This window comes from Neomonachus schauinslandi, chromosome 8, assembly GCF_002201575.2.
Source record: "Neomonachus schauinslandi chromosome 8, ASM220157v2, whole genome shotgun sequence".
NCBI lineage: Eukaryota > Metazoa > Chordata > Mammalia > Carnivora > Phocidae > Neomonachus > Neomonachus schauinslandi.
The window spans coordinates 81,146,580-81,172,614 of NC_058410.1; the positions used below are offsets into that span (position 1 = coordinate 81,146,580).

Genomic DNA, 26,035 nt, shown 5'->3' on the forward strand with positions numbered 1-26,035 from the left:
AAATGCAAATTAAAACTATTATGAGACTCTACTTCCCACCCATTAGAATGGCCATTATTTTTTTAAAACATTAAATAATTATTGGTAAGGATGTGGAGAAACAACTTCTATGCATTGCTGGTGGGAATGTAAAATGGTGCAGCTAACATGGAAAGTATGGCAGTTTCTCAAAAAGTTAAACATAGAATTTACCCTATGATCCAGAGGTCCCACTTCTAGGTATATACCCCAAATAACTGAGAGCATGGACTCTGATACTTGTACACCAACGCTCATCGTAGCATTAAAAATAGCCAAAGGTAAAAACAACCCAAATGTCCATCAAAAGACGCATTAATAAATAAAATGTACTGTATGCATGTACATGTACACACACACACACACACACAGGAATATTATTCAGCCATAGAGGAATGAAATTCTGATACATGCTACAAGGATGAACCTTGAAAACATTACAATGAGTTAAATAAACTAGACATAATAAATACTATATGACTCCACTTAAATGAGGTATTTAGGATGGGCAAATTCAGAGGCAGAAAGTAGGATAGAAGTTAACATGGGCTAAAGAAAGAGAAGAAAGTTATTTCTTAATTGGTACACAGTTTTTGTTTGGGTTGATGCAAAAGTTCTGGAAATGGGTAGTGGTGATAGTTTACAACATTATTGAAGTACTTAATGACAATTAAAATTGTACACTTAAAAATAGTTAAAATTGAAAATTTTATGTATATTTTGTCACAATAAAAAGCTATTTTTGAAGGAAAAAAAAAAAGCCTCTCCATGACTAACAGAATCAAATATAAATCCTCTCTAAAAAAATATAAAATTTCAATACAAGCCTCAGAAAGTTTCAAAGAATATGAGTTTACAAACATAAATATCATGAAATAGGAAGGAACAAATCACCATGAGCAAATCTGAAACTTCTTTACATGCATACTGGGATGGGACAAATAATAAATAGTATATAATAGAAGCAAGGTTTCTCCCTGTCAGAGAAAGAGATTACAAATAAGCAACAGAAGAAAACTACAATGAACTCTATTCATTCTACTGGTACTAGATTAAGAGTTATCAGTATGAACTCATAGTTCTTTGATATACATACAGATAGATAAAAGGAACATATACAGGTATGTCTTGTACCATGGGTTAGTAGTATATAGAACTAAGGCTTTGTCCTCTGAGAGGATCTAGAAAACAGTGACACTCCAATGGCAACAAGCACACTCACAACCAGATCTTGATTTCTAAATACCATTCTCTAATAAAAGGAGCCGGGGCTCCTGGAAGAAATAACTAACTGTAGGGATGGGGCAGAGAAAATACAAGATTAGTCCAGAGTATTCTGTATGCCAGAAAATAAGAAGGTCCATTTTTTTTAAAAGATGGGGTAATGTCAAAAAGGTTTCAGGAACCAAATTGAACCTCCCAATAGTTGAACAAAGGTGAAACAATTTTAGCAAAAATAAACAACAGTACTGGATTATAACCCTCAAAATAAAAGAAATATTCAGAAATCCATACTGACATAAATGACTGAATAAATATATGGGGAGAAAAGACCTATCTTCCTTTTTTTTTTTTTTTTTTTTAAAATTTTATTTATTTGAGAGAGAAAGAAAGAAAAAACAAGCAGCAGAGAGGAGCAGACTCCCCACCAAGCAGGGAGCCCAATGTGGGGCTTGATCCCAGGACCCTGAGATCATGACCTGAGCCAAAGGCAGACACTTAACGACTAAGCCACCCAGGTACCCCAAGACCTATCTTCCTTAAAAAAGAATTCCAAGTGATAGATGCACAAACTCTTCCCCGTAAAATGTGAAACTTAATTCCCCTTCCCTTTAGTATACACTGGACTTAGTAACTTCCAAGAACTGACTACAGAAAGGGGAAAAAAGTAAATTGACAGTGAAAAATGTGACAATCACTCCCTCGGCCGTGATTAAGGTTAACATCAAAAGTGATGTCTTATTCATAGGATATACTGTTTAATATGATGTGATGAAAATGCCACTTCAGCTCTGTGGTCTTCTTCCCAAAAACTCATAATGCCAGCTTAATCACGAGAAAACATCAGATAAACTCAAACTGAAAGACAGTCTATGAAATACCTGACTAGTATGCTTTTAAAACCGTCAAGGTTATGAAAAACAAAGAAAGATTAAGAAACCGTACACATCAGAGGAGACTAAGGAGATGTAACAACCAAATGCAGTGTGGTATCCTGGACTGGACCCTGGAATTAAAAAAAGGACAGTGAAACAACTAGGGAAATCCAAATAAAGTCTATAGTTTAGGTAACAGTATTATACTCATGTTAATTTCCAAGTTTTGGACAAACGTACTATGATCATATAAGGTGCCAACACTATGGAAAGATGCATAAATGGTATACAGAAACTCTGTATAACATCTTTGAAACTTCTCTACAAATTTAAAAATTATTCCCCAAAAAGAACTTTAAAAAATCAAATGTAAAATGAACCCATTTTTTTTTTTTTCAAAGATTTTATTTATTTATTTCAGAGAGAGAGAATGAGAGAGAGCACATGAGAGGGGGGAGGGTCAGAGGGAGAAGCAGACCCCCCGCCGAGCAGGGAGCCTGATGCGGGACTCGATCCAGGGACTCCAGGATCATGACCTGAGCCGAAGGCAGTCGCTTAACCGACTGAGCCACCCAGGCGCCCCAAAATGAACCCATTTTTTAAAACAGATGGTTAGGGGGTGCCTGGGTGACTCAGTCAGTTAAGTGTCTGCCTTGGCTCACGTCATGATCTTGGGGGTCTGGGATAGTGCTCCAGGTCAGGCTCCCTGCTCAGCAGGGAGTTTGCTTCTCCCTCTCCCTCTGCCCCTACCCCTCACCCTTGCTCATGTACGTGCAAGTGAGTGCATGCTCTCTCTCTCAAATTAAATAAATAAATAAATAAATAAAATCTTTTTAAAAAATAAAAAAAAGATGGTTAGGTGAAAGTTATCCTATCAAGACAGAAAAGGTAATAAACTATAATGATTACTAGCTTAATAAAGACTCATAATCCAGCAACTAGTATCCATCAAATGAGTCAGGCAAGTTAATCAAAAAAGCCACTAGGCAGCAAAAAGTCAAGAAATGTTTATTATTTACACACTGAAGGAACTAGGGTTCTATACACACAATTCTAACAAATCTAGTCATATGATTTCCTAATTGACAGCAGATTAGAACATACAAATGAATAAATGAGAGAATAACCTCATGAAAGTGATTATTGTCAATAAGAAAATAAATTATAAAACGCAAACACATTTTAAAAACATGAGTTTAGGGCAACTTGGAGTAGGAACAAAAACTTAAATCCTCAAAAGTCTTTGAGAGTATTATCACATTTCAGTATCCTGCTATGGTTGACATTAGAAATAATGAGAGTGGAAAATTATGTCCACTATACTCCATTTATGAAACTGAGTGGAAAGAGAGATAAAGGTTGAAGACAGATCCCAGTTAAGTATCACAAATTAAATACATGCATTTTTCTCCATACCCTTCATTAAAATGACAGAAATGGAAGGAGGGGAGAGAAAGTAGAAACGCTTAAGAACAAAAAGAAAACCAGAAAGGAGATAATGGTAATGAGAGATATAATTAAATTGATGAAAGATTAAAATTTGATGGATGGGGAGGAACTGACTTAGTTGACCAGAGAAAGCAAACCTAAATACCTACAAGGGCACAAATATTACCAAACTGACACGACAAGATTTGAACATTGCTGCATCAATAAAAGAAACTGAACTATTACAAATCTTTCCATAATGAAATATTCAGAAAAGGCCTCTCTAGCTATTTCCTTAAAAACAATAAAACAAAAAAACCCAGGTTATTTTGATTTCATGGGAAGTAATTTAGTTCTCTGTTGTTGTTGTTGCTTTTAAGTAAACTCTACCCCCAACATGGGACTTAAAATCATGACCCCAAGATCAAGAATCACACGCTCTAACAACTGAGCCAGCCAGGCACCCCTCTAGTAAATTCTTTCAATCTTCTAAGAAATAGCAACAAATTTATTCTCCCAGAACATAAAAGAAAAAGAAACATCCTACAGTTCATTTTGCAAAGTGAGAATACCTAATTCCAAACCTGACTATGACATTCAAGGAAGGAAAATTCCACTCTCTCATGGAGACAGATATAAAACCCTATATAAAATATTAGCGGGGCGCCTGGGTGGCTCAGTCTTTAAGCGTCTGCCTTTGGCTCAGGTCATGATCCCAGGGTACTGGGATCGAGTCCCGCATCAGGCTTCCTGCTCAGCAGGAAGCCTGCTTCTCCCACTCCCACTCTCCCTGCTTGTGTTCCCTCTCGCTGTCTCTCTGTCAAATAAATAAATAAAATCTTAAAAAAAAAAAATTAGCAAATCAAATCCAGTAATATGTAAAGAGTAATACATTATAATCAAGTAGAGTTTATTCCAAAAGCAAGAGTTAACATCTGAAAATTATAAATTACAGAACAAAAACACTTTGCAACAAACAGAAAACACAGACATTGTAGACATTAATCCAACTCTACCAATAATCACTCTGAACATCAATGGTTTAGATGCACCAATCAAAAGACAGAGGCTCTCAAAGTGGATCAAACAACAAAATCCAAACATATGCCACCTACAAGAAACATATTTTAAACAGACACTAAATAGACACATATAGATTAAAAGTAAAAGATGGAGAAAAATATACCACGCTAACAATAAATCAAAAGAAAGCAGGAGTAGCTGTATTTTCAGACAAAGCAGATGTCAAAGCAAGGGAAGTTATTAGAGATAAAGAAGGGCATTACATTATGTTAACAGTCAATTCTCAAAGAAGACACAACCATCCCTACCAGGTGTACAATTAGCAACAGTGTTAAGCTATGTGAGGCAAAAACTAAGAGAAATGCAAGAAGAAATAGATGAGTCCATTATCACAGTTGGAAACTATAACATTCCTGTATTAGACATGGACTGTTCCAGGACGCAGAAAATCAGTTGAGAGCACAGATGACCTCAATAATACCATCAATCAACTGGAGATTACTGACATCTACAGACCACTTCATCCAACAACAGAAAAAAGCTCACATGGAACAATCACAAAGACTACATTCTGGGCCATAAAACACTTTAACAAATTTATAGAAACAAATCACACAACGTCTGCTCTCAGATCACAATAAGATTAAACTAGAATTCTATAAAAGAAAGATAAGCTAGAAATCAATAATTGGAAAATCCCAAAATACATGGAAGATTAAATAACACAACTCTAAAAAAAACAAATGGGTCAAAGAAAAAATCTCACAATAAATTTAAAAATATTTTGAACTAAATGAAAATGAAAGCACAACTTACCAAATTTGTGAAATATAGTGGAAACACTACATACAGGGAAATTTATAGCATTAAATGTATGCATAAAAGATCTACGGGCAGCTGGGTGGCTCAGTCAGTTAAGATCTGAATCTTGATCTCAGCTTGGGTCTTGATCGCAGGATTGTGATCTAAAATATATCATCTAAGCTTCTATCTTAGGAAACCAGAAAAAGACCAATTCAAATCCAAAATAAGCAGAAAAAAAGAGATAATACAACCTGGAACAGAAATCAATGAAATTGAATAGGGAATCGACAGAGAAAAGCCAACAAAACCAAAGACTGATTCTTTGAAGACTGATAAAAATCAATAAGCCTCAAGCCAGGCTACCTAAAAAAAGAAGGACACAAATTACTAGTACCAAAAATGAAAAAAGAAGCACCACTACAGATCCCATGGATGTTAAAAGAATAAAGGAATACTATTAACAACTCCACGTCCAAATTTGATAACCTAGAGGAAATGGACCACTTCCTTGAAAGATACAAGCTGCCAAAACTCACAAAAAAAGAGACAATCTCAATAGGCCTCTATCTACTAAAGAAATTGCATCAGTAATTAATTACTTTCCAAACCAGAAAGCACCAAGCCCAGATGGATTCACTGGTGAATTCTATCTTGTATCAAATACAAGAAATTGTATCAATTCCCTATAATCTATTTCAAACGATAGAAGTATTCTATGAGACCAACATTACCCTAATTATCAAACCAGACAATTATAAGAAAACTACAAACAATAATCTCTCATGAACACAGATGCAAAATATTAACAAATTGAATCCAACAATGTTTAAGAAGAATTATACACCATAACCAAATGGAATTTGTCCCAGCTTTGCAAAACATTCAAAAAGCAATTTATGGAATCAATTAAGTCAATGAATAAGCTAAAAAAGAAAAGTCACACAATCCTATCAATAGAGGCAGAAAAAGCACTTGATAAAATTTAACTCTTATTCATGATAAAAAAAAAAAAAAAAACTCAGTAAACTAGGAATCCTGGGGAACTCCCTAAACTTAATAAAGACTATCTACAAAAATCTACAGCTAACATCATACATAATGGTGAGAAATCAAAGCTCTTCCACTAAGATCAGGTACAAGGGGAAAATGACCCTCTTATTCCTTTCCAACGCTGCACTGGGAATTCTAGCTAATTCAGAAGAACAGAAGAAGGACATAAGAGGGATACAGATTCGAAAGGAAGAAATAAAACTGTCTTTGCTCACAGATGATATGATCACTTACATAGAAAATCCAAAATAGTTAATCAAAAAAACCTTCTACAACTAATAAGCAATTATAGTTAAGTCTGCAGGATACAAGGTTGATAACAAAAGTTCAATTGCTTTCCAATACACCAATAATGAAAAAGTGGGATTTGAAATTAAAAACACAATATCACTTACATTAGCATACCCCATAACATAATACTTAGCTATAAAGCTAATAAAATATGTGCAAGATCTACATGAGGGAAACTAGAGAAACTCTGATAAATGAAATCAAATAGAACTAAATAATATCATGGATAGCACAACTCAGTACTGTCAAGTTACCAATTCTTCCCAACATTATTTGTAGATTCAATGCAATCGCAATCAAAATCTCAGCAAGTTATTTTGTAGCTGGTAAGAAACAGATTCTAAAGTTTATGTACAAAGGCCAAAGACCCAGAATAGCCAACACAGTATTTACGAAGAACAAATCTGGAGGACTGACACCACCCAACTTTGAGTCTTACTATAAAACTACGATAATCAAATCAGTATGGTGTTGGCAGAAGAAAAGAAAAATCAGTGGGAAAAAATAGCCCAGAACAGAGCCACATGAACATAATATAACTGGATCTTTGACAAAGTAGCAAAGGCAATACAATGGAACAAAATTAGTCTTTTCAAAAAATGGTGCTGGAACAAACTGGACATCCACATGCAAAAAAAAAATGACTCTAGACACAAACCTTACATCCCTCAAAAAAATTAATTCAAAATTGATCATACACCTAGGGCGCCTGGTTGGCTCAGTTGGTTAACTGCCTTTGGCTCAGGTCATGATCCTGGAGTCCCGGGACCGAGTCCCGCATCGGGCTCCCTGCTCAGCAGGGAGTCTGCTTCTCCCTCTGACCCTCCCCCCTCTCATGCTCTCTATCTCATTCTTTCTCTCAAATAAATAAATAAAATCTTAAAAAAAAAAAAATTGATCATACACCTAAATGTAAAATGCAAAACTATAAAACTCTTACAAGATAACATAGGAGAAAACCTAGATAACCCTGGGTATGACAATGACTTTAGATATAACACCCAAGGCACAATCCATGAAAGAACTGATGAACTAGACTTCATTAAAATTAAGAATTTCTGGGGGAACCCTCTTACAGTGTTGGTGGGAATACAAACTGGTGCAGCCACTCAAGAACAGTATGGAGGTTTCTCAAGAAGTTAAAAATAAAACCACTCTACAACCCAGCAACTGCACTACTAGGTTATTTACCCAAAGGATATAAAAACACAAATTCAAAGGGGTAGATAACCCCAATGTTTATAGCAGCATTATCAACAATAGCCAAACTATGGAGAGAGCCCAAATGTCCATTGATTGATGAATGGACAAAGAAGATGTGGTGTATATATATGATGGAATATAGCTCAGCCATCAAAAAGAATGCAATCTTGCCATTTGCAATGACGTGGATGGAGCTGGAGTGTATTATGCTAAGTGAAATAAGTCCGTCAGAGAAAAACAAATACCATGTGTGGAATTTAAGAAAGTATTCAGATGAACACATGGGAAGGGGGGTAAGGGAGAAAGGGAAATAAACCATAACAAGAGACTCTTAAAGAACAAACTGAGGGCTGATAGAGGGAGGTGGGTGAAGGGTATTAGGGAGGAACTTGTGATGAGCACTGGGTCTTGTATGTAAGTGAGAATCACTGAATTCTACTCCAGAAACCAATATTGCACTGTATGTTAACTAAGTAAAATTTAAATAAATAAAAGTAGAATCACAATATCAGTTAAACTTAAAAAAAAAAACCAAAACAAAAACTTCTGCTCTGAAAAAGATAATGTCAAGAAAATTAAAAGACAATCCACAGACTGGGAGAAAATATTTGCAGAAGATGTATCTGATAAAGGACTGTATCCAAAATATGCAAGGAACTCTTAAAAGTCAGTAAGGGGGCACCTGGGTGGCTCAGTTGGTTAAGCATCTGCCTTCGGCTCAGGTCATGATCCTGGAAGCCCCAGGATCGTGTCGGGCTCCCTGCTCAGCGGGGTCCACTTCTCCCTCTGCCCCTCACCCGCACATGCTCTCTCGCTCTCGCTTTCTCTCAAATAAATAAAATCTTTAAAAAAAAAGTCAATAATAAGAAAAACTTGATTAAAAAATGGGTAAAAAGAGAGAGGCAAAACGGGTGAAGGGGAGTAGGAGATACAGGCTTCCTATTATGGAATGAGTAAGTCACAGAGACAAGACACCCCATAGGGGTGCCTGGGTGAAGCAGGTTAAGCATCTGACTCTTGGTTTCGGCTCAGGTCCTGATCTGAGTCTTGAGATCCAGTGGAGTTGGCTTGGCTCTGTCCCTCTCCCTCTGCCCCTTCCCCCACTCATGTGCACATGCCCTCTTTCTCTCTCTCAAATAAATAAATCTTAAAAGGCACAACATAGGGAATATAGTCAAAGTATCATAATAGCATTGTATGGTAACCCATAGTAGCTACACTTGTGGTGAGCATGATGTATAGACTTGTGGAATCACAATGTTGCACAGCTGAAACTAATTTACTACTATGTGTCAAATATTCCTCAATTTTTAAAAAAGGGGCCAAACACCTTAACAGACACCTCACCAAAGATATAAAGATGGCAAATAAGCATATGAAAAGATGCTCCACATCATAGGTCATCAAGGATATGCAAATTAAAACAATGAGATACTTCACACCTAGCTAAACTCTGGAACACTGACAACACCAAAATGTACAAAATAAATATTTCGCATGGTTAGGAAAAAAGTTTGTTTTTTCCAGTTTCCTTGCTAGTGAGGATGTGGAAAAATAAGAATTCTCACTCACTGCTGCTGAGAATACAAAATGGTACAGTTTCGTGGTTTCTTGCAAAACTACACATATTGTAGTATGTATGGTAATACAGCAACTGCACTCCTTGGTATTTAAGGAGTTAAAAACTTACCTCCACACTGAAATCTGCACACAAATGTTTATAGCAGCTTTATCATAACTGCCAAAACTTGGAAGCAACCAAGATGTCCTTCAGTAGGTGAATGGATAATTATGTGCATCCAGACAATGGAATATTATTTCCCTAAGAAGGAATTAGCTATCAAGCCATGAAAGACATGGAGGAAACTTATATGCATAATACGAACTGAAAGAAACAAATATGAAAAAGCTACACACTATATGATTTCAACTATATGACATTCTGGAAAAGGCAAAACTATGGGGACAGTAAAAAGATGTAGTTGCCAAGAATGTGTTGGGGAGGCAAGTTTGAAGGATGAATAGGTGGAGCGCAGAATTTTATGGCACTGAAAATACTCCATATGGTATTATGATGATGGATACAAGTCATTACACATTTGTCCAAACCCACAGACTCTAAAACAAGAGAAGTGAATCATATTGTAAATATGAACTTTGGGTGATTATGATGTGTCAATGTAGGTTTATTTAAGTAATCTCTACACTGAACATGGGGCTAAAACTCACAACCCCAAAATGAAGAGTCCCACACTCTTCCACCTGAGCCAGCCAGGTGCCCCTATGTCAACATAGGCTTACCAACTGTAATAAATATACCACTCTGTTGGGAGATGTTGATAGATGTGGAGGCTATGCATGTGTGGAAGCAGAAGTAGTATGCATTTCCACTATACATGGAAAATCTTTGTATTTTCCTCTCAACTTTGCTGTGAACCTAAAACTGCCCTTAAAAAAGACTTTAAAAAAATAAATATTTTGCATGATTAGGAAAAAAGTCTGTTTTTTCCAGTTTCCTTGAGATATATTGGCATATACCACTGTAAATTCAAGGTGTGCAGCATAGTGACTTGATTTACATGTATTGTGAAACGATTACCACAGTAAGTTCAGTTAACATCCATCACCTCATACAGATACAGAATCAAAAGTTCCTTTCCTTGTGATGACAGCTGATCACATAAAAACTCATGAGAACTTTTTCCTGTCATGATTTACTCTCAACAACTATTAAAAAATACCACACAGGAATGTTAACTATGGTCATCATTTTGTACATTAAATCCCCCCTACAGGAAGTTTGTACCTTCTGACCACCTTCTCCAAGTCCTCTACCCCTCATCTCATTCCTTGCCTCAGATAATCACAAATCTGATCTGTTTTTTCTAGATTCCACAGATAAGTGAGATCGTACACTATTAGTCTTTCTGACTTATCTCACTTAGCATAATGCTCTGAAGGTCACGTATGTTGTCACAAATTGCAGATTTCCTTATTTTTTATGGCTGAATAATATTCCGTTGAATATATGTACACCACAACTTCTTTATCCATTCATTTGTCAATGGATACTTAGGTTTTTTCCATGTCTTGGCTATTATAAATAATGCTACTATGAACATGAGGGTACAACTCTTTGACATAGTGTTTTACTTTTTTAAGTTTTTACATACAATGTAATATTAGTTTCATGTGTATAATATAGTGATTCCACACTTCCATAGAACACCCCGTGCTCATCACAAGTACATTCCATTTTTTTTTTTTTTTAAGATTTTATTTATTTGACAGAGAGAGACACAGTGAGAGAGGGAACACAAGCAGGGGGAGTGGGAGAGGGAGAAGCAGGCTTCCTGCCTAGCAGGGATCCCGATGTGGGGCTTGATCCCAGGACCCCGGGATCATGACCTAAGCCGAAGGCAGACGCTTAACGACTGAGCCACCCAGGTGCCCAAATCACAAGTACATTCCTTAATCCCCACCACCTATTTAACCTTTACCCACCTCCCCCGACACTGTTTCCTTCAGATATATTCCTGTAAGTGGAATGTTGAGTGATAGTTGAGCACCTTTTCATGTACCTATTCGCCATCTGTATGTCTTCTTTGGAAAAATGTCTATTCAAGTACATTGTCCATTTTCTTTCTTTCTTTTTTTAATGGTGCCTGAACTCACAACCCTGAGATCAAGACCTGAGCTGAGATCAAGAGTTGGATGATTAACCAACTGAGCCATCCAGATGCCCCTCCTTTGTCCATTTTTAATTGGATTATTTGGAGGGTTTTGGTAATGAGTTATAGAAGTTCTTTGTATATTTTGGATATTAATCCCTTATAATATATGATTTACAAATATTTAATAAAGTCTTTAAAATATTTTTTTAATGTAAAGGAAACATAATATATATACTACAAATAGATTTCCAAATTCTGTTAACCCAACATGTATACCTGACTGGCACTGCTGCTGTCATAAAAACTAAAGAACAGCAATTAATAAAACAAAGAAGTTATAATACAAAGGACAAATAAGACCAAAGGATGTCTTACATCACAAAAAGCACAAGTCATTGGGGAAAAAACAATGAATGACTACAGTACATTAAAAAATTCTGTTCATAAAATTATTCCATTCATTAAAAAAAAGTAATAATTTCATAAGATATATGCTCAATTCATATAACTCAACCAATCCAATTTACTAGCCAGAGTATATAATGAACCCCAACATTCCAAAAGAAAAGCAAAATAGGCAGAAAATATGAATGAGCAATTAAGAACAGAAACACACACATAAAAACCCCCAAAGCACAAAAATAAACTTAGAGGGTATTTTGTTTACTTATGTGCACCAAGCTCAAAGAATAGGGATTAACTCGAGGTTGGCACTCAATATTTTTTTTTTTTAAAGATTCCATTTATTTATTTAACAGAGAGACAGTGAGAGAGGGAACACAAGCAGGGGGGAGCTGGAGAGGGAGAAGCAGAACCCTCTGCTGAGCAGGGAGCCCAGACATGGGGCTCGATCCCAGGACTCTGGGATCATGACCTGAGCCAAAGGCAGATGCTTAACTGAGCCACTCAGGCACCCCTAAACTGGAAAACTTAAAAAGTGTTAGTTAAAACACTTTGGAGATCAATTTGACAATATCTACATGAAGCTGAAATTGCACATGACCTAATAATTCCATTGCTAACGGCTACATTAGATCAGGTGTCAGCAAAGTATGGCCCTGCCAAATCTGGCCTCCTGCCTGTTTTTATGAGGCCCATGAGCTAAGAATGGCTTTAACATTTTTAAATGGTTGGGGGAAAAATCATGTTTCATAACACATGAAAATTATACAAAATTCGAATTTCAGTGTCCGTCAAGTTTTACTGGCACAGAGCCATACTCATTTGCTTATATCTCATCTATGACTGCCTTCTTGCTAAAATAACAGCACTGAATAATTGCAACAGGGAGTGTGCTTAGACTGCAAAGTGTAAAATATTTACTATCTGGCCTTTTACAGAAAAAGTTTGCTGACCTCTGCCCTAGAGAAACACACACATGTGCACAAGGAAAAGTACTTTTAAAAAATTTCATAGTAGCAATATGAAACATATGACGGTATTCATAGTAGCAATGTATGTAACAGTAAAAAGGTGGATACAACCTAAATTTCCACAGAGGAATGTATAAACTGTACTATACTCATACTACGAAATCCTAAATGGCAATGAAAATCAAAGTACTAGAACTAGTCTCATTATATTAATCTCTCAAACAATGCTGTAAGAACGAAAAATTTCTGGGGTGCCTTGGTGGCTCAGTCGTTAAGCGTCTGCCTTCGGCTCGGGTCATGAGCCCAGGGTCCTGAGATTGAGCCCCACATAGGGCTCCCTGCTTCGCTCTCTCTCCCACTCCCCTGCTTGTGTTCCCTCTCTCACTGTGTGTCTCTCTGTCAAATAAATAAATAAAATCTAAAAAAAAAAGAATGAAAAATTTCTGGTTGCAGAAAAATACAGAGTGTGATTCATAAAATGTTGTAAGATATGCGAAATAATTTACACACACACAGTTTAGAGATACATAAAGAGTAAAGTACATGGGGTGCCTGGGTGGCTCAGTCAGTTAAGTGTCTGATTCCTGATTTTGGCTCAAGTCATGATTTCAGGGTCGTGAGATCAAGCCCCACATCAGGCTCCACACTCAGCCTGGAATGTGCTTGAGATTCTCTTTCCCTCTCCCTCAGCCTCTCCCCCCACTCACGCATGCACTCTCTCTACAATAAATAAACAAATCTTAAAAAAAAAAAGAAAGAAAGAAAAGAGTAAAGTACAAAGAACTGCATGAGAAAACTACCAAATCAAGGACAGTAGTTACTCCTACAGGTAGAGGATGCAAAAAAGAGAGGGATCACCCCAGCTTCAACTGTACTGGTAATGTTTTCTTTAGGCTAGTAAGTAGAACATGAGTTTTTGCTATACTATTCCTAGGAAGTATTTCCTAATAATTTTTAAACTATCACTGTAAGGTTTTACAATAACGAAAAATTGGAGGGGAGCCTGGGTGTCTTAGTTGGTTAAGGGTCTGCCTTCAGCTCAGGTCATGATCCTGGAGTCCTGGGACCGAGTCCTGCATTAGTAGGGTTCTGCTTTCTCTGCCCCTCCCCCAGCTCATGGCACATGCACTCGCTCGCACACGCTCTCTCTCTCTCTCAAATAAAATCTTTAAGAAAAATAATGAAAAATGGGATAAATTTTTTAAAACAATCACTGTGACAGAACTTCTGCAACTTAGAAATATAAAAGTAATAATAATAAAAGACATAATAAAATAATAAAAAGACATAAAGAGGAATTAAATGCAAATGTCAGAAAAATCTCAATTAAAGCAATCTCAGGTGGCTCTATAGCAGTATAGCCCCAGTCTTTCCCAAGAACCTGTCAGGATTCTCCAAGGCTGTCTCTTGGAGCTCTGACCCACCATGTTACAAGTCTGAGTACCTGCTGAAGAGACCATGTGAAGAGGCCTTTACACTACATGGAGAGACAAGGGCCTACCTTTCCATACCCACCAGAGTCAGACATTTGAATGAAGCCATCTTGGAACCTCCAGATCAGCCAAACTACCACTGAATAATTCCCACAGATGCTATATGAAGCAGAAAAATCACCCAGCTGAGGTGATTTTCTCTATAAAACCTTTGTACTTTGGCACAGAAGATAGACCAATAGATTATCCAATACTATCTCAAGATGAAGTCAGAAGATATTATATTCTTGGGAGTGATATGAAATTAAACTTCTCTGGGAGCCACCAAAACCACATATTCTTTGCCTCAGGATCCAGCTACTGTTCAGTGTTCTCTCGGTTTATCTACCTACTTCTTCATTCCATTCAGTGGGTTTCTATGGACCTTTTGGCAGGATGCCAGCATACATTTAGTTTTGTCCAAGGTCATTATCAGGCAGCTGTTTGGTGCTGTTGGTGTTTCTGGAAGCTCCTTGATCTTCTATAGAACAGAAATATCAAGTGGTGGTATCTTATCCAAAGTAATGCAGTTGGTTCTATCTTTACACAGAAAACACAATTCTAAAAATTCAGTTATCTCAAGCCTGATGTACACAAAATTCCAAAACCAGGAAACGCACAACTCAGAAATGATCGTCAGATTGTTTCTTCTGCTCCAAAGAAAGGCGAGATCATCAGAGTAAGAGAAGGTGGCAGTATCCAGGGAGGTGGACCAATGACATTTTTAATTCTGAACATGAAATGCAGAATTCCACAAGGAAACAAGTTTCACAGTAATAAATTAGAAGGTAAATTTTAGAAACAGATAAAGTTTATAAACGGTGAAGACAAAGGAGACTCAGGAGTTGGTACTCAAACTGTGAAGGAAATGCTGATATTCTCAGACGTAACTGCTATTATGACAAAACTAAATCATTCTTTGATAAATGTCCTATGATGATAATAGAGAATGGAGACCAACCTAGGGTGAAGAAAGGATTAAATGCCAAAACATTTGGAATCCCACTTCATCCAAACAATGGCCATAGGAGTTATTGAGGCAGAGAAGATACTATTTCCATGGAGGCAGAGTCAAGGTAGTATCTTCACCATGTTTTCAAGATTTAGTGGCAGATTCATACATAGGAAGTTGTGGGGTAGGAAGTTTGCAGATTTTTGAGTGAGGAAGGACAACAAGGTTACTTCATAGTCTACAAAAAGTCTCAAGGAATTTCTAGCTCTTTATGTCCTGAAAAATGGCTTCAATCTTTGCAAAAAATGAAAAAGTGAATTTACTATTTACTGGACACAAATACTGTTTTCTCCCTGCTCTATTTCAAAGATTATAATGTAGTTAATGTTGGGGGGGGGGAGGAACCCAACCATATTAAAAACCAAGCATGACATGTATTTGAAATAGCAAAAAAACAAAAAACAAAAACACCCTCCAAAGGCAAGAGCAGAATATGGTTTATTGTATTACTAATCAAGCCTGTAACTTCAGATGGCTTCAAGGCAATTGTTAACTTGGACTTAGGCAAAGTGTCTAAATGTCCCCATTTGCCTAGGATTGTCCCAATTTTAGCACTGAACGTCTATCCTCAGGAGACAAGAGGTCCTAATTTTGGGTGTTGGATGCAGAAAATTCTGTAAAGTACAAAACCTAAGATAAACCAAAAAGTAGAGGCTGAAGCAACACCATTCTTAGTGTCAAATCAATACTGCATAGCTTACCTACCTTCCGTACTTGCTGCCTTTGTTTTTTAAGCTGATGTTGGTGACCGTAATTTGCAGTTCACAATAACAGATCACCATCCATGCTGCATTATTCTAAGCAATATATACAACTTAGGTGGGTTGTAATTGTGACCATTAATAGTGTGTCTTTGACTTTGTATATTAACTGTTGTGCTTTGTATTGAGATAGTTTAATTTTTAATATTATAGTGTGACCATGTTTCCTAAGAGTTTAGGTAATGAAAAAGAGAAAGATTACAGTAACAACTCCCATAACCCAGACAGCACTGAATGAAAGAAAAAAGGAAAGAAGAGTTTCTCACATTCTTCCTCTTTTCTTCTTACTTATGCTTACCTGGATTCAGAAATTCTTCAATCAGTCCCTTATCAAAGAAGTGTCAAACCAATGGCTGCTTATGTTGCTATTTTTATCTGTGAAACAAATTACAAATTGTGTGGCCAACATTGTTCTTTCTGTAGCTTACCAAATTGCCCAGATATCAGAAACTTTTGGATCTTCTAAGAACCGTCATTTTTCAAGTTTAGGAAATACTACGACTTTGTTGAAAGAATTAAAAAAAAAAAAATACCAGGGACTCCTGGGTGGCTCAGTTGGTTGAGCGCCTGCCTTCTTAGGCAAAGGTCATGATTCCAGGGTCCTGGGATCGAGTCCCGCATCGGGCTCCTTGCTCAGCAGGGAGCCTGCTTCCCCCTCTGCCACTCCCCCTGCTTGTGCTCTCCTCTCTCTCTCTCTGACAAATAAATAAAATAAAATCTTAAAAGAAAAAAAATACCAGGTAAATGGGAGAGGAAAGGTGGCTGTGTAGATTAAAGAGGACTACAAATTATTTGCGTTCCCACTGAATGGTGGTCCACTTCCCCTCCCTTGAATTTGGGTTGATTCTGTGACCTTTCTGCCAACAGATATGGCAAAAGTGACTGGGTAATTTCTGAAGCTGGGCCTTAAGAGATCTGTGACTTCTGCTTTTGCCATCTTAAAGTGCTGCTTCATCAATAACTGGTAATTCCCCCTAATTCCCTATTATTTTTCCTTCTCCTGTCCAGCCCCTCTCTCAAAAGGAAAGTAGGTAAAAGGAAGAATTGGTGAAGAAAAGGGTTAAAGAAGGGAGGGAAAGAGGAAAGAAGGAAGGAAATGCTGAAGGAAGTTAAGGCTATATGTCAGATCCCAAGCTCTATTTCTGATTTTCCCACCGACTTCTTCTAGGTCACATAACCCCTCTACAACTCTTGATTTCCTCAAATACGCAACATAGTTTAGTAATGCCAACAGAAACAATCAATTTATGGAAGTGTAGATATGTGGACTATATAATTTTATTCCCTCTTGCCTCTCTGACTACACCAGTCAACCATACTATCAAGAATAATCAAATAGCCGGCTTAATCGTAGAGCACACAATTCTTGATCTCCGGACTGTGAGTTCAAGCCTCACATTGGGTGTAGAGATTACTTAAAAGATAATAAAATGTAAAAAAATCTAAAAAACCCCACAACAATCAGCTAATACCTAGAAAAAGAAGGTCGTTAAGTGAAAGAAAAACAATAAAATGAATTCAAATGAAAGTGAAGCCAATATGAAAGAGAAGGAAAGCAAGAAAAGGAAGTTCTTTTTCTCTTCTCTGCCTACTAAGAAAATCAATATATTACCAACTAACACACAGTGCTTGGGACTATATGCCTGGAATTGTTCTAAGAATTAAACATATATTAATACATTTAATGTTTATGGCAACTTTATGCGGTAATTACAATTACTATCCTTGGTTCACAGATAATGAAAACACAAAGAGGTTAAGAAATCTATCCAAGATCACACAACTAGTAAGTGGCAGAGCTAAATGTTGAATACCGGCATTCTGGCTTCTGAGTTCATGCTCTCATTGCATTTCTAATGAAAATGCCATTCTAAGTGATGTTCTACTCTACTGTTCCATATGAGTACATGAAATCAATTCAACTGGGATGAAACCAGGAAATAAACATACTTAAGTAAGGAGTAAATAAGGAATGATAGTGTGATGCAGTTTCTAAAAGTAGTGCTATCAAAAGAAGGAGCAGGGATAAATGGAGAACTTTGTGGTGTGTTCCACTTAGCAGGTGGAAACTTAAAGACCTTGCTCATATTCATGGAATGCCAATCATTAGAAGAAATTGTGCTTTAGTTCAAGAAATCCTATGAAGTATTTACAATCCCCAGTAAAACTAACAAACTGGGTTATTATAGTTATATGTATAATAAAAGTATGGCTAAGGGGAAATAGAAAACACTTTTCATTTGGATACTTGATAGATTTTGCTGGTATAGAGGGCAACAGTGCCATAGTTCAGCATCAGGCTTTTCAAGCTAGTGGACAAAGTCCAAAAGGGAGCTGGACCCAAAATGAAAAAGAAAACAAAGTAGTTACATACGTATACACATGTATGTATACATATACACATACATACAAAAGGGAAGACCAAAAAAAAAATGGAAGAAAATACTGGTGAGGCAATTAGTTGGTAGGAAAAAAAAAAAAAGGCAAAGGGAAAGAAAGTTAGATATAAATGCAGTATAAAAAAGAAGGAACAAATGAGAGAGGAAGTAGATTTGTTAGAGGTTCCACAGAGGAGAAAAAAGGGGGGGAATTATGAAAAAAAAAAAAGTTACAAGAACAAGCCAGTTACTATCACCTTTGCCCTAACTGATCTTGCTGATAATTTTTGCTCTTCTCCAAAGCATCCTTTTCCATGTGGTAGCCAATGACCTTTTGGGGGAACAAATCTGATAACGCTACCTCCAGTTTCATCTCATACCATTCTCTTAACCAGCATCACACTGTCCTCCTTTTAGTTCCTTAAACATGTCATACTCTCTCTATTTTATTCCCTCTGCCTGGAAAACTCTGCCTTTCCACCTTTCCTTCTCCTACTCACCTTTCAAGGTGTCCTAATTAGATCAAATTCTTGTTATTATAAATAATTCCTTTTGTTGTGCCCGAGAGTTGTAATTTTACATTTACAAGTGTGATTATTTGATCACTGACTCTCATCACCCATGGAGAAACTGTTTCTTTTCCCCCTTCATCACTGTGCCTCTCACACTACCTACAACACTGCAGTTGCTCAATAAATACCTGTTGAATGAATGAAGGAAAAGAAAAGAAAAACCTGCCAAGATATTATCACATGTAGAAAAGGGGTATAAGACAACCTTACATGTACAGAAGAGAAAGAAACAGAGAAAAGAAAGTCCAATGTAAGTTGTGGCGTAATTAAATTCATATAATTTCAGTGAGATACTACACTAAAAAAATTAAGTACAATAGTAGCCAGTAGGTCTGCTTTTCCCTAATGAAGTCAGAAAAGGAAATAGAATTAACATTTTACTTAGTTATAATAAAACACAATTTAGAACATGGATGACAAACAGGCATCTCAAACTTAATTTGACCAAAGCAGAGCTATAAACTTCTCATTCCTCTACCAGTCTACTCCATTTCAGTAAATGGAATTACCCCCCAACACCTCCAACCAAAACTCTAGGAGCCATCTATGATTACTCTCATACTCTGATCCTCAAAATACAATCCATCAAGAAGTCCTGTAAGCTCTACATCCAAACATACCTTCAGTCTATCCACTCTTCCCCAATCTCCACTGCTACCAATCTAATCCAAGCCCCTCTGATGGTTTTACTGAAGTACAGTTAACATACAATATTATATTAGTTTCAGGTGTACAACACACTGATTTAACAATTCTGTACACCACTCAATGTTCACTACTATAAGTGTAGTCACCATCTGTTACCATATAACATTATTACAGTATTACAGACTATATTGACTACTGACTATGCTGTACTTTTCACCTCCAAGATTATTTTATGACGGAAGTTTTTACCTCCTGGTACTTTTTATCTATCTATTTTAACCCCTCTATTTTAGAGTACTCCAATATTCTAATTCATGTCCCTGCTTTTACTATTCCTCTTCTCTGATTCACTGTACACAGAACAAAGTGATTTTTAAAAAGATAAAACATATGACACCCCTTGGCCCCAAACTCTTCAATGACTTCCCACTTCTTAGAATAAAATAAAAATTCATCACCTTGCATAATAGGTCTGCTGCCTCTCTTTCTTATCACTCTCTCCTTTGCTTGCTACATTTCAGCCATAATGACCTCCTTTTTGTTTCACAAATGGAACCATGTATCATCTCGGACTTTACAAGCATCATCCTCTCTGCCGTACTCTGAAGTATCTCATAGTTAAGGTTTTACCTTAACTAAGGTATCACCTCCTCAGGAGGGCCTTTCCTGATTTTAATACCATGTAAAATGGCTTTTCCACTCCTTTATTGCTCTGTGTATTTCTTCCAGTCTTTATCATACAGCTATCATCTTGTTTATTTCATTAACAACAAATTGTTTCCAGTGCAAGAAATATGATGGTGAAAAGACAAAGTCATTGTTTTCATGGAGTTTATATTTTAGTAGGACTGAAAAACAAATTTATCAAATGATAAATGCTATTATGAAAAATAAAACAGTATAAGGGAATACCATGTGTTTGTACAGTGCCTAGCACAGAATAGGTGGCTATAAATACCTGATGAGTAAATGAAAACCTACTTCAGTTTTTCAATAAGTCTACGAGAGAGTAAGGAAAGTATACTCTATTGATGTTTAAAAATTAAATCCTAAGCCCTATGGGGAAATATTTTGAAAACACATAAATATGGTAGTATAAAACGTATGGCAACTTACAGTGGGGTATTTTATTTTATTATTAAAAGTGTAAAGAAAAGAATTAAACACAAAAAATACTAGCATCAATTTATTTAGAAAGATTCCATATAATATATAAAAATCAGATACGAGAAACTGAAATCCTTACTTTCCCTTATGCTCATATTCTAACAAGTTACCATTTGTTTCTTTATGAGAATGCTAAAGGAGACATGGTGAAACTCAAATTTATTGTAACTGTACATTCCTAGACCCTTAGGTTAGTTTCAACTAAAAACAACAGTTTGAAATTCACAATCAGCCCTGTATTTGTTGGCTTTATTTATGCTCTTTCCATCCTCCCTATGTTCATCTAGTCAGAATTTAAACTAAATCAGAAGCCTTAGAAGTCCAAAACTTACTGCAGTACAAAAATACAATCATCTGCATACTGAATGTACTAAGTAAGCATCAGCAAGCCATCTTTGGAGGTTCCAATATCAAAATAAAAAATAACAGCACAGCACCACCTGTAACACAAGCTGCACCACTCTCAGTCTCTGATAGGTTATCTATTCTGGCCAAACAAGAATGGAAGTAGAATGGGGGTAATATGAAATGAACCCAGAAAAACTTAGAAACTTTCCACATCTTCTTACTAGGAATCTCATATAAATCTCTCATCACCTTTAAGATTTTTTTTTTCTTTTTTTTTGCTTTGCTATCTATACTCAAGGAAGAATTAAGAAAATTGAGCTTTATTTCCCTATCCACCTCTGTTAGGCCCAATTCGTTCATTAGAGTAATACTGAGGCCCTACTGTGGTCCAGGCACTGCTCCAGGTGCTGTTAATAAAACCGTAAGCAAGGCAATACCTATCCCTCTACACCCTCTTATGGAATACCTGTACCACAGTTAAGATACACTTTCTTAATCCAGAAATGTTTCTAATTAATTATTTTTAAAAAGTATTGCTTATACTGTATATGAAAATCATCTTTGTGAAATTATCCAGAGTGGCTAATCCTTTTTAACAATCACTGCACAGTACACTCATTTTTCTAAACATATTTATAAACTCGATTTATATTTAATTCGGTGTAAACACTGAACCCATAGTCAAATTAAGCAATGTGAACAGTCAAGTTCCTGGTCCACAACCACAACGAATTTACCCGTATTTGGGGGGTCCTTATTTATATGGGCAAAGAACCAACACTGTTACCCATTACCACCATTCCCTACAATAACATACAGCTTTTCTTACGACTTACTTAGTCCACCTACAGCAAATGTTTAACTTTCCCTCACAAGTGAATAAAAATGGAACCACCCAAACTTTGTCTACTAGCTTTGGTGATCGTCCCCAAATTGACATTGTGAATCTCCTTCTCTACTTTCAGATAAATTATTTTATAAAATATCTTTAGCAAAACACATTTCGTAAGACCATCTGACATGGCCAGACCTAATCTGAAAACTGGTGGCAAAAGGAAGCCTGAAGCCCTGCGAAACAGAAAGAGCAGAGGGCGTATATAAAACATACCCAAGAGAAACTACTTCTCCCCTCCCTAGACTGCCCCCCAATTTCACCCGACTTTAGCAATCTGAAACTTTCCATGAACACCAAACAGAATCTGAATGCAATCTGCTCTCATCCTTAGGCCACCACCAAAATATTTTTAAATGTCTAAGACTTAACCCGTGCACTCTCAAAGGACACCCACCAACTCCAGCTCGCATCTGGATCCACCCGCGCCCTCTCGGCTACGTCTGCCCAGGCCAAGCCCCCCGCACCGGCGGACTCGAACCCAGCGCGCTCGCAACACATTCCCTCCCCGCCATCGCCCCAGCAGCCCCCGCCCCCCAGTGCCTCTGCCACCCCCACCCCCCCAAACCCACCCAATGCGAATAACTGAATATCCGGAGACCGGGGGGGGCACACTTTCCTGATTTTTCCCCACCCCACCCCCTGCAAGGGCAGAAATAGATGTACCTTCCAGAAAAGTAATCTCCCCAGCGCTGCCGCCGCTCTTGCCAGCCGCCATCTTCCTCCTCCCACGCCGCCTCCTTCTTAATCCATGGCCCACACCACCGCCGCGCTCGCCGGGATGAGGGGCCGCGCCGCAGGAGGGTAGCCGCCGCAGGGTTGCGGGCCTAGAACTCGGCCGTCAGGGGGGCGGCGCTCCCACGTCCAATGGGCCTACACAAAAGCAGGCCAGGCGCTCCCGGGCCTATCCGCGGGCTGGCGGGTGGCGAGGCCCGCGGCCTGGGCTTCTCCTCAGGCCCCTCCGGGGGAACGCGAGCGGCGACGACGGCGACGGCGCTTCCCGGGCCCGGTTCCTCTCGGCCCACGACTCCCCATCCACCGCCTACCCAGGCCGCCTGAGACGCTGTCCCCAGCCGCGGGCCCCAGGAAAAAAGGCTGAAGGCGAGCACACAAACACACCTCCCTTCGTCCCGGGCCGTAAAATGGCCGCAGCCGCCGCGCCGGGGCGGCGAGGTCTTCGCGACCGTCAGGCGCCCCCAGGCCCTTCGCTCCCTCTGCAGCCACCGCCGCCGCCGCTACGGCCGTCCGCCCACCCCGCCCAGGCGTGTATGCATCAGCGGAGGCCTCTGCGACTGTCCATGTGGACAGGGGTGGGTCTCCTCTGCCACCGCCTCGCGTCCGTCGCCACAGCAGCTCCAGCCGCCGCCGCCGCTGCCGCTCCTCCCCCACGGGCGCTGGAGCTGCCGCCCGGCTCCCGCCCCCACCCCGACGCCGCCGCCCCCAGCGCCGCTCCCCCTCAGGAGCCCGGGCTCCGCTCGCAGGCAGAGCTGTCTGCAGCGCCGCACCGGACACCGACTTGGGGCTCCCGCCGCCGTGGCTCTCGGTAGGGCTGGCCCGGCGCCGCGCGGACTCGGCCTGGACACGTTTCGCCCAAAATCTCGACCGCCGAGGGCCCCATGGCAGACTTGGTGTGTGAGCGCTTCTAAGCCAGGCCGGTGATGAGTTTGGTTTCTGCGGCTCCACAATTGCCTAAAAAATGTTAAAAGTTCCTTTCTTTGACCAGGCCTTAGAACTTAAACCATAGCCAACTGATGAGGGAAGCTACAGTGAAGTAGTGTAATCACATGTTTAGAAAATGATTTGTGGTCCTCATTCATTTTTTAAAAAGTTTTCAAAATAATTTATCAAGGAAGATTCTACAGTACATTTTGGATGACAATGTAAAAAAAAAATGCTGTCATATGTGCCTAAGACTTTAAAAACCATTCCCTGCCTTACAAATCAGGCCTTATAATGAATGGCAGGTTATTATATCACGTTTGCTTTTCCCTTTACTTTGGCTTTTTTAAATTATAAAAAAATAGGACATTCTTTAATGAAAAGCCGGAATACAGAAAAGGAAAGAAGTTATGCATAGTTCCACCACCAAAACTCAATTCCTTTAAGTGTGTAGTCCTCTAAGCGAACATTTTTCTTAAATCCCTCACTATCCCTCTTTAAAAAACGAAAATCTCTGCTATGTGTCAGTGAAAATTCAACAGCTGTTAAGACGATGCAGAAAAACTGATTCTGTGCAATCTTGAGGAATGAACTGTTCTAATTAGTTTAATTGTCCTGTTAGCCAAGGCATAAGCAGAAAATCTTTTCCTTTAAAACTTCTTTAAAATCGTATCTTAAAATGAGTAATCTTTCCTGAGTTAGTAAAAGTAATATAATGAATATAATTTATTATACTCTGTTATTTTTGTTGTTTGAGTATATTGAATGATCTAGTTGTGATGCTCTATGACATAGAGTCTGTGCCAGTGACAGTATAATACTGAGGCGTGTAGATAATAGGCAGATGTGGGTGACTGGACTTATTTGTACAGACTCCAAAATGCAGTTTAAAAGATAATCTCTGATTTAAAAATACATGCATAGTGGCTTTGAAAATGGGAAAAGGTGCCAGAAGTCAAGAACTGTGGGTGGCCTCTGGAAGCCAGCTTCCGAAAAAGGCAAGGAAACTGATTCTCCCTTAGAGCTTCCAGAAAGCAAAGTGAGCACCTTGACTTTAGCTTATGGAGACATGTTGGACCTCTGACCTTGTAGAACTGTAAGATAATACATTTTTATTAAGTTGCTAAGTTAGTGCTACTTTATTACAGCAGCCGTAGAAAACTAATGTACATATGGAATGGGAAACAAGGTGGAGTTTTATAAAAGATGTCTTTTAACCAATCTGATTTAGGATCTTTAAGACAAAGTCCATTGTTATATTTTTTGTGTGTGTGAATTTCAGTTAATTTCTATGGGAACACATAATTCCAACTTTAAAAGTGTGGCATCAAAATCACTTGGAAAGGATTGTTAAAACAGATTGCTCTACCCCACCCCTCGAGTTTCTGATTCAGTGGGTCTGGAGTGTGTCTGAAAATTTGCATTTTTAATAAGTTCCCATGTGATGCAAGATGCTGCTGATTAGGGGACCACATTATGAAAACCACTAGATTAAACAATCTCTACATTCCTTTCCGTTCAGTTTAATTTAGTCTATGAGTCTGCAATTACATGTGAAATGATCAGTGCCCATATTCAAGTATAAGATTAAAGATATTTTCAGGAATCACCTCTTCCATATATATGAACCTTATCAATTAAGAATTGATAGATATCATGTATCTCTTTATTTAGGTATTCAGGCCTAGAAAACTTCAGATTGAGAACATGTCCCTGAAATGTAGATATATTTACTATACATATAAATATATATTTAGTATACTTACAAACACTCAATTAGTAGCCCTTCTTTATACATACATTTTGAATGACACCCAGGGATGTTGCTGAGAATGCTTTAGAATATTAGAAATACGACTAATTACAAAATCAATTCTCTGAGTTACATTGTCAATTTTTATTAAAAGTCTAGCATGTCTTTATTGCTTAAATTTAGCAAATTTTATTGAGATGTAAGCTAACTTGTCATATTAAAAAAACAATTTAATTCTGGCATAAAAGATAAAAAGATAAAGTGGAGAAAAGTTAGACTGTTTTAAGCTTGAATGCATGGGTAATTACAATGGATATAATAAGCTACTTTATTTTTTGTAATTATTCCATTAAAGAAAATTTAGAAAAAAGGAAAAACAAAACAAAGCAGGGTCCTGCCACCTACAATTCTAA

At 37.9% G+C, this 26,035-nt stretch overlaps 1 protein-coding gene and 1 pseudogene across 1 annotated transcript in view; one reads left to right on the forward strand and one right to left on the reverse strand.

The window, feature by feature from the left end:
* The window catches only part of SENP6 (SUMO specific peptidase 6), a 115,490-nt gene extending 92,470 nt beyond the window's left edge, over positions 1 to 23,020 (reverse strand). Inside the window, exon 1 of the mRNA XM_021693054.2 lies at positions 22,877 to 23,020. Coding sequence (XP_021548729.1) covers positions 22,877 to 22,928 — 52 coding nt within the window. The 5' untranslated portion in view covers positions 22,929 to 23,020. The remainder of the gene's footprint in view (positions 1 to 22,876) is intronic.
* On the forward strand, positions 14,557 to 15,649 carry LOC123325506 (annotated as a pseudogene).
* Positions 23,021 to 26,035: the final 3,015 nt, after the last annotated feature.